We start from the raw sequence: 10,390 nt of genomic DNA on the forward strand, positions 1-10,390 counted from the left end.
GATAATATGACTTGATTGAGGTTTGAAAGAATCTAGACATGCCTTGGTTATCGTTTGAAATAAAAACGAAATGAAGAGACGACGACGCGGCACGGAGGAGGTGGAGCGCTACTCTTGTTTTCTTTACTCTCGATTTTCTTCCCTGCTTCCTACTGAATTCCCACGGTTTTCTACTGAAAAAAATACTCTGAGTTTTGGTGGTGAGGGGTGGAGAATGAAAGATAGGAGAGTGAGTGGAGATCCACTAATAAAGGGATTAAGATGGCATGACCAATTCTTCTCTCTTTGAAATTTGAATTATGGTTGCTATCAAATATTTGTTGGGTGATCTAGAATGAGGTGGCCGATCCACTTGCTAGTCTAGGCTAGGATAAGCTCTTAATTAATTAAATGGTGCTAAATAAATCATAGAATTATCCTACAAATTAAATATCAAGAAGGGGTCAAAGTTTGATGAGTTGGCAAGGTGTTGTCTAGGCAAGGGGGTGGCCGAAATTTACACATTAAAATGAATGGGAAGTGTTGTTTATTTACTAAATTAATAACTCTTAAAAGCCTCACTAATCTCTTAAATAATTTAGTGAATAAAACCCTTACTTAAGCAACTTAAATGAGCTTAATTCTTAATCACCTCAAGTAATTAAATTAAATCATCAAACCTCCTTTTTAACTTAAATGAACTTACTTGCTAGCTAAATTAACTTCTGGAAATATTTATCGAATCTTAAATTCTATCTCAAAACTCCAACTCCAGTCCGGCCTCACTGAAATAACTGAAATGCTAAAAATCAAACTACTGAACTGAAATAATAAAATAATTAACTTCAAAGACATGCATTTAAAATAATCAAGCAATGAAGTCAATTAAATTTTAAAAATCTAGAATTATGCATGGCTTATACGTAGACTGATTTACGGGTTCTACAATCCTTCCCCCCTTAAAAGAAATTTCGTCCTCAAAATTAGAACTCACCGAATAACTCGGGGTAACGCTCTCTCATCTCTGACTCAGACTCCCACGTAGCTTCCTCCTCAGAATGGTTAAGCCATTTGACTTTGACTCGCTTAACCAGCTTGTTCCGAAGCTTCTTCTCCTGTCTGTCTAGGATCTGCACGGGTCTCTCCTCATAAGATAAGTTCGAAGTAAGCTGCAACGGCTCGAAGTTCAGCACATGCAAAGGATTCGTCATATACTTCCTCAGCATAGAGACGTGGAACACATTGTGTACTCCGGCCAGATTCGCCGGAAGAGCCACACGATACGCTAGCGTCCCAACTCTGTCAATGATCTCAAAGTGTCCAATGAATCTCGGACTGAGCTTCCCTTTCTTCTCAAATCTCATAACACCTTTCATAGGTGCTATCTTCACAAAGACATGGTCGCCCACTGTGAACTATAGATCTCTCCTTCTCTGATCTGCATAGCTTTTCTGTTGACTCTGAGCAGTCCTCATCCTATCACGGATCTTGACTACTACCTCTGCTGCCTGCTGGACAATCTCTGGACCCAACTCTGCTCTCTCTCCTACTTCATCCCAATGAATAGGAGATCTGCACTTGCAGCCATACAAAGCTTCATACGGTGCCATACCAATAGAAGACTGGAAGCTGTTGTTATAGGTGAACTCTACCAATGGCAAGTTCGACTCCCAACTCCCAGAGAAATCAATGACGCAAGCGCGAAGAAGATCCTCCAAAATCTGAATAACTCGCTCCGACTGCCCATCTGTCTGCGGATGGAAAGCTGTGCTAAACAGCAACTTCGTACCCAAAGTCGAATGCAAACTCTTCCAAAATGAGGAAGTGAATTTGGGATCTCTGTCAGATACGATAGAAACTGGAATGCCATGGAGTCGGACTATCTCCCGGTTATACAGCTCTGCATACTGAATCATGGTGAATGTCGTCTTAATAGGCAAGAAGTGCGCTGATTTGGTAAGACGCTCTACAATCACCCAAATAGCATTCGATCCCCTGGCTGACTTCGGCAATCCGGTCACAAAATCCATGGTAATGTTCCCCCACTTCCACTCAGGAATAGGAAGAGGCTTGAGCAAACCTGCTGGTCTCTGATGCTCAGCCTTCACTAACTGACAGGTCAGACACTCGGACACAAACCGTCTGATGACCTTCTTCATACCAGGCCACCAATACAATAGCTGCATATCTTTGTACATCTTCGTACTCCCAGGGTGAATGGAGTACGGGGACATATGGGCCTCTGATAAGATGTCTGCTCGGATAGAATCACTGCTAGGAACCCATATCCTGTCTCGGTATCTCACAATACCGTCGCTGACTGTATACAAGACACTGCCATTGGCTTCATCTCTCTTCTTCCATTGTGCCAACTGCTCATCTGATGCCTGACCACTGCGAATACGGTCAATAAGGGAAGACTGAATGGTCAAGGTAGATAGACGAGGAACTCTACCTCGAGGATAAGTCTCAAGATCAGACCTCTGCATCTCAAACTGAAGAGGTTTTTGAATCGTCAAATGAGCCATCACTGCGACTTTCCTGCTCAAAGCATCCGCAACTACATTAGCTTTACCCGGGTGGTAGCTAATGTCACAATCGTAGTCTTTCACAAGCTCCAACCAACGCCTCTGACGCATGTTCAGCTCCTTCTGCGTAAAGAAATACTTGAGGCTCTTGTGGTCGGTAAAGATCTGGCACTTCTCCCCATACAAATAGTGCCTCCAAATCTTCAATGCAAAAACTACGGCGGCCAACTCTAGATCATGAGTAGGGTAATTCTTCTCGTGGGTTTTCAGCTGTCGAGAAGCATATGCTATCACTCTCCCATGCTGCATCAATACTGCGCCAAGACCGAGCTTCGAAGCATCGATATACAGAACAAACTCGCCGGGTCCTGACGGTGTTGCCAAAACTGGTGCTGAAATAAGAGCTTGCTTCAAAGTATCGAAGCTCTTCTGGCACTCATCGCTCCACACAAACTTCACATTCTTCTTTGTCAGTGCTGTGAGTGGAACGGTGAAAGAGGAGAATCCCTGGATGAACTTCCTATAATATCCTGCTAGCCCCAGAAAACTGCGGATCTCAGATGCATTCTGCGGCACAACCCAATCTCTGACTGCAGCAAATTTCGTCGGATCTACCTCAATGCCACTACTAGAAACAATGTGGCCCAAGAACGCCACCTTCTCTAACCAGAATCGCACTTACTGAACTTTGCGAATAATTTGTGCTTCTACAAGGTCTGCAGCACTGTGGTCAGATGTCTGCTGTGATCCTCCTGATTCTTGGAGTAGACGAGAATGTCGTCTATGAACACTATCACAAACTGATCGAGGTACGGCTGAAATACGCGATTCATGAGATCCATGAAGATCGCTGGCGCATTCGTCAGAACGAACGGCATCACAAGGAACTCATAGTGACCATGACGAGTCCTGAAAGCAGTCTTGGAAACATCAGCATCTCTCACCCTCAACTGGTGATAACCGGAACGCAGATCAATCTTGGAGAAAATCGAAGCTCCCTGCAATTGGTCAAACAGATCCTCAATCCTCGGAAGTGTGTACTTGTTCTTCACTGTAACCCTGTTCAATTCCCGGTAGTCAATGCAAAGCCTCATAGAGCCATCCTTCTTCTTCACAAATAAGACCGGCGCGCCCCATGGAGAAAAGCTCGGGCGAATGAACTCCTTGTCGAGAAGTTCCTGAATCTGTTTCTTAAGCTCTGCCATCTCTGTCGGTGCTAGTCGGTACGGCGCTTTGGATATCGGAGCCGTACCTGGCATAAGCTCAATGGAAAACTCCACCTCTCTCTCAGGTGGCATACCAGAGACGTCTTCGGGAAAAAAGTCTAAGAAATCTACGACATTCGGAACATCTGAGGCTGACTGGCTGGGTTCCTCGGGGACAGATAAGAAGGTGGCTAGAAATGCCCGACACCCTCTATGCATGAGTTTCCTATCTTGAACATATGGAATAATGCGCGGTAACGAAAAGTACCTGTCCGGCTCAAATAAGAACTGCTCCATTCCAGGCGGTCGGACAAGAACAGATCTCCGCTGGAAGTCTATCAACACTCTGTTCCTCAATAGCCAATCCATCCCTAGGATAATGTCAAATTCCGGCATCGGTAGCACAATCAGATCAGCATAAACAAGATTACCGTGCAGCTCAATGTCTATATCTCGGATAACATTGGTAGCTGCCATCTCCTCGCCTGACGGCAACACTAATGAAAAGGCTATGTCTAGCCCAATGATCTTGATCTTGAGAAAGTTCGCAAAGACCTCCGAAATAAACGAGTGTGTGGCCCCTGAATCTATCAAGGCCTTGGTAGCGGAACCAGCTATAAAAATTCTCCTTGGAAGATCGGAACTCTAAGTTGAACCCAAAAATCATAAGAGCTAAGCTTATAGACATGCAAAGGTCACAGTTCTTCTAACTAAGTCCCGAAAATAATACTAAGTAGAGCATACAACCCTATTGCAATTCTAAGTTCAAACTCTCAATCCCGATTCCCAAAAACACGGAAATTCAGTAATAACTTAAAGCTTAAAGGTACCTGTCAACAACATAGTCTCCGGGTTGGTTTCCGCGGCATGGAAAGCGAAAACTCTGCCTTGGGTAGGCAGATTCCTCTGAGGACATTGCAGCAACATGTGGTCTGGGCTGCCACACTTAAAACACTTTCTTGAGCCAGCCATACACGCTCCAGGATGGCGGCGTGAGCACCTGGGACAGACTGGGTGCTCAACAGTCCTCGGGGCTGGGCGCCCCTGCTGCTGCTGCGGCTGCTGGCCTCTGATTCTAGGCAGCACAGTGAAATGGCCTCTTGTTTTACTGGTGAGGCTGATGAGAGGAGGGCGGTGTGGTACATGGGCTGGGCGCTTGCCCTGGCGATCCTTCTCGTATACCAGCAGATCCTGCTATGCGGCTAGGGCTTTTGGAGACCGCAATCTCATAAGTAGCAGTGGTCAGACACCTAACAATCCCGGCACATAGATCGGCCGTAGGCCCACCAGGAATGCATCAACTTAGCTCTGAATCATCGCTATCAGGGGCACAAAGTGACAGCCCCTCTCGAACTTACGATGAACTCAGTAACCGTCATATCACCCTATCGCAGGCTCATGAACTCGGTGGTCAGCCTGGTGCGAACCTCCTCAGCAAAATACTTGGAGTAGAAAACCTCCGTAAAGCGTGTCCATGAAAGTGTAGCCAAGGTCAGGGCTACCGAGGCTCCTTCCCACCATAAGCGGGCGTCTCCAATGAACAGATAGGTGGCACATTGGACTCGGTTTGCGTCTCCCAGCTCCATAAACTCGAAGATGACCTCGAGGGATTTGATCCATCCCTCGGCAATCATGGGGTCAGACGTCCCAGAAACTCCTTTGGACGCATTTTCATGAATCGCTCGTAAACGGCCTCTGGCCCTGTCGGCCTAGTCACCACAGCATTGTTCCCCGCAAACTGTGCGAATAACTGCGTCATCCCAGCTAGCATCTGGGAATTCATGTTAGGTGGGGGTGGAGGTGGAGGTGGAGGAGGAGGAGGAGGTGTCTGCCTCTCTTGTCTCTGATCGTCATCGTCCTCGCGACGGTGCTCGCCACCACCTCTCGGGCGTCCTACTTGGCGTCTAGGGGGCATACTGTTCCAACATAACCCATACGTAACTAACATGCATAATTCCATAATTTATTTGAAATGAACACTGAAATACTAAAAATCTGGTCGAAATTATTTCATGGAAGCATGCTGGCAAAATAATTCATGCTTTAAATAAAATGCTGAACTGTAAAACTTACAGACCGAAGGCGTGGCTTCGTGAGCTTCTCGTGGTCAGTAGTAGTGTAACCCTATACGGAACCACCGCTCTGATACCAATTGTAAAGACCCGAAAATTCTCGCTTGAAAATTAACGGAAAATTAAAAATTTTCTTTTTTTAAAAGAACTTAAATGGCCTCATTGGTTGTCCGGATGCAGCCTAAGAATAGAAGCCGAATTCTTTTGTCTCCTTCACCGCATTCTTCAGAGAGAGTTCTAGTGAGGTACGTGATGTAATGAATGAGATATCCAAGCGTAGTATACACACTTATATGCTGCATATTTATCTATTGCATGATACATGTTTTAATGCTTTGGCATATTATGCATGACATATCATGTTGAGCCTGATATCTTTTGAGATATACCTCGTTTGTTGGGGCTGCTCAGCCCTATTCTGTATTGTGGACGATGGGACATCGAGAGCTACAGTGTCGGACGGGATCCACGAGCTCTGATGACCTGGACATTGTAGGTCCACGTCTTGATGATGAGTGGGGGAGCCAAAACATGTCTAGGGAAGATCAGAGACTACACACTCAGGCACCTCTACACTGAGCATGATATTCTTGACTTGATCCTTGATATCCGAGCATATTGCATTTCGCATGCATCATATCAGTTTGTATACTCGTACATTCTCATATTGGGCGATTGTCGCTCACGTCCTTGTTTTCATCTTGGGCACCCCATTCCACGGGGCAGGTCTTAGGTTGGACGGTTTGGACGACCAGGGCAGTTGCTAGAGCAATTGGATTTTCAGTGGTGATCCAGTGGAGGTTTTCCGTGTTTTATCGTTTTCTCGTTCGGATTATGTTTTCGTTATAGTTGTATTAATGTTTAAGACTGCTGTTATTGTTTTGTTTTCGTTTGGGTTGTAAGATGATTAAGTAATTGATTTCCGCTGTTTAATTGTTGTTATTAAGCTTTAATGTTGCATGTTTATTAGTCTGTTTAGTAGTGCTCGGGTAAGGGCGCTACATTACCGACCCTCCAAGAGAACTAGGGAAGGTCGCGATCCCAGAGACAAGAGAAAGGGGAGCCCGCCCCACAATGAGCAATACCTTCCCCCAAAGCAAAATCAGTCCGGGCTTAATCAGCAACCACGCCCCCCCCCCCCCCCCCTCGAGGAGTTATAAACATGATATCTGAGGGACCCACTGATGGGGACTCCAGTTGCGCTAGAAAGACAAATAGCAGAAGATTAATTAATCTGGAAATCACTGGGGCAAAAACCCAGCTAGGACCTATCATATCGTTCGGGCCAGAGGACCTGGCCGGACTGGCAGATCTCCGTAATGAAATGTTAGTCATCCGAGCAATGATAGCTAATTATGAAGTGGCTCGGACATTTTTGACTCTGGAAGCTCGGTGAATGTACTTTTTCAAGAAACTATGGACCAGATGGACTTGGTAGAATACAAAGTTGAGCCAGTATCAACGTCATTTTTTGGATTCATTGGACACGCCTTCCAGCCTATCGGCATGATAAACTTGTCACTGACGCTCGGGGACGCTTGTACAAGGAAAACCAGGATCATCAGTTTCATAATTGTAGACGCCCCTTGGGCGTATAATGCCATACTGGACCGACTAGCCATGATCGCCTTCTCGGCGGTTGCCTTAGCTCTACAAGAGAAGATCAAATTCCAGGTTGGCGCAGAGGTCGGAGAAGTAAGAGGGGATCAAAAAATAGCATGGAATGCTACGTGGAAGAAGTACGGGTTGAACAGAAAGCCATGAAAACCGACAATCCAGGCTGACCAAGCCTTCGGAGGAACGATCATCTAAACTTGATAGGGGACATTGTCCGCGGAGGAAGAGTGCGAAGGGATTATCATCTCCCCCCACCCCAACAGGGGCGGTCAGGATAGCAAAAACCCTGGAAGAATCCATGAAGAGTCAAGTAATAGCATGCCTACAGAAGAACAAGGAAATTTTTGCTTGGTCCGTGGCCGACCTCGTATGGGTCCGAGGAGAGGTGGCCGAGCATAAGCTTAACATTTCAAAGAAGTTCCGACCCGTCATTCAAAAGAAGCGCATTTTGGACCTGACAAGGAAGCCATCATCGAATAACAGGTGGAAGATTTATTGAAAGCTGGACACATTTGGGAAGTGCATTTCCCAACTTGGTTGTCAAATATCGTTCTAGTCCCAAAGTCAACGGGAAAATGGCGAATGTGCGTCGACTTCAGGATTTGAACAAAGCGTGCCCCAAAGACTGTTATCCGCTGCCGAGGATAGACCAGTTAGTAGATTCCACCGCAGTCCATGAGCTACTGAGTTTCTTGGATGCCTACCAAGGATACCATCAAATTCTACTAGCGAAAGAAGACCAGAACAAAATGAGTTTTGTCAAGACCAAGGGAACTTATTGCTATGTCGTCATGTCGTTCAGCCTTAAAAATGCCGGAGCAACATATCAAAGGCTAATGGATCGGGTATTCAAAGGAAAGATAGGGAAAATATAGAAGTGTACGTGTACGACATCCTCATTAAAACAAGGGCAGCCGCTCATTTCATAGCCGACCTGGAACAAACCTTCCAGACACTTCTTGATTATAGGCTCAAGCTCAACCCAACAAATGTACACTGGGAGTCAAGACTGGAAAATTCTTAGGATACATGGTCACAAGGAGGTGAATTGAAGCCAATCCCCAAAAAATTGAAGCCCTATCCACCACGGGATCTCCTCGGAATCTACAAGAGGTTCAAACACTGACCGAAAAGATAGCCGCCCTGGCTAAATTCATCGCAGGTCGACTGACCGAAGCTTCCCGTTCTTTAAAGTGCTCCAGAGAGAAAGAAACTTTGAGTGGAACGAACAGAGTGAAGAAACCAACCAGGAGTTGAAAGCATATTTGAAAGAGTTCCCCCGTCCTCCACAAACCAATCCAAGGGGAAGAGTTGCTAGTCTACCTGTCTATCATCCCTCGGGCTGCCAGCTCGGTCCTAGTAAGAAGAGAGGTAACAGCCCATCAGCCGGTCTACTTTGTAAGCCACGCACTAATAGGGTCCGAGTTGAATTACACTACACAAGAGAAATTAGCTCTGGCCCTGGTCATTACAGCCAGAAAATTAAGGCCCTACTTTTTGTCACACCCCATAACCGTCCTCACTAGCAGCACCCTAGGAAGGATCGCAGCACACCCAGATGCCTTAGGAAGACTCATCAAGTGGGTTACCGAGCTGAGCGAGTATGACATCAGATATGAACCCCGAAAAGCGATAAAAGCACAAGTGTTGGCCGATTTCGTGGCAGAAACAGTACAACTAGAAGAGGAGGAACAATGGAGAAATTTGGTAGATGGGTCTTCTTTCCAGACAAGGAGTGGGGTCGGAATTGTACTTATTTCTCCATGGAGAGAGGAAACAGGGATTTCAGTCAGGTTAGATTTCAAGGCGTCTAATAATGAAGCTGAATATGAAGCGCTCCTCTTGGGGCTCAAAGCAGCCCAAAATTTGGGGGTTTCCCGAGCGATCTTATACTCGGACTCCCAATTGGCGATCCAACAGAGTAATGGGAAATACGAAGTGAAGAGCGATAAAATGATTAAATATGCCCGAGCGATGAATAATGTCAAAGAAGAATTCTCTGAACTCATCTTGGAGTTGATCCCTAGAACAGATAACTAGAAATTTGATCGACTAGCCAAGCTGGCCAGTGCTTCGAGTTTGGAGACCGAGCCCGACCTAATTGGTCGGGAGCTTGTCTCCCAACTCAAACAGTTGGAGGATATAATAGCCGACGTGAAAGAAGGAGACTGGAGATATGAAATCTATCAACATATGAAACATAGGAGGTTGACCAGGGAAGAGAGAAAGGCAAGAGAAACCAAGAGGAGGGCTCTCCAATTTGTAATAGTCGATAATATCTTGTTCAAAAGGTCCTTCTCCTGACCACTACTAAAATTCCTGGGAGAAGAAGAAGCTAATGACGTGCTTAGAGAAATACACGAGGTATGCTGTGGAAATCACCTAAGAAGCATGGCCCTTGCTCGAAAAGTGCTGTTGGCGAGATCCTTTTGGCCAACTTTGAGGAAAGATGTCTCTATCCTTGTCAGAACTTGTCACAGCTCTCAAAAAATATGCCAACATACAAAAAAGGCCGGCAGAGCTCATGAGGACGGTCATTGCATCATGTCCCTTCGATCAGTGGGACATGAACATTGTGGGGCCCTTCCCATTAGCCTCGGGGCAAAGGAAGTTCTTATTGGTGGAAATAGATTATTTTTCTAATTGGGTGGAGGCCGAACCACTGGCCCGGATTACAGAAAGCGAATTCTTGAGATTCTTGTGGAAAAATATCGTGTGCCGATTAGGATACCACGAAAAATCATTTTTGATAATGGAAGACAGTTCTGCGGAGCCAAAATTAGGACCTGGTGTGAAGAAATGAAGATCCAACAGCTGTTCACCTACGTGGCCTACCCCCAAGGTAATGGACAGGTTGAGGTCACCAATCAGACAATAGTGCAAGCGTTAGCCCAAGGCAGCTGGGCAGATGAACTTCCCGAGCGTACTTTCGTCATATAGAACCACGACCCAGAGTGCTACGAAGGAAACACCTTACAACATGGTGTAT

General features: G+C 45.8%; 1 protein-coding gene across 1 annotated transcript; it reads left to right on the forward strand.

Moving 5' to 3' along the window:
- The first annotated feature begins 7,976 nt into the window (after positions 1-7,976).
- On the forward strand, positions 7,977-9,441 carry LOC140806088 (uncharacterized). The gene is made up of 4 exons (XM_073162565.1): positions 7,977-8,246; positions 8,371-8,444; positions 8,564-8,772; positions 8,876-9,441. The coding sequence occupies exons 1-4, from the start codon at positions 7,977-7,979 to the stop codon at positions 9,439-9,441; spliced, it is 1,119 nt and encodes a 372-aa protein (XP_073018666.1).
- The last annotated feature ends 949 nt before the right edge of the window (positions 9,442-10,390 follow it).

The sequence above is a fragment of the Primulina eburnea genome, chromosome 1, assembly GCF_022965805.1.
Source record: "Primulina eburnea isolate SZY01 chromosome 1, ASM2296580v1, whole genome shotgun sequence".
In the NCBI taxonomy this organism is placed as follows: Eukaryota; Viridiplantae; Streptophyta; class Magnoliopsida; order Lamiales; family Gesneriaceae; genus Primulina; species Primulina eburnea.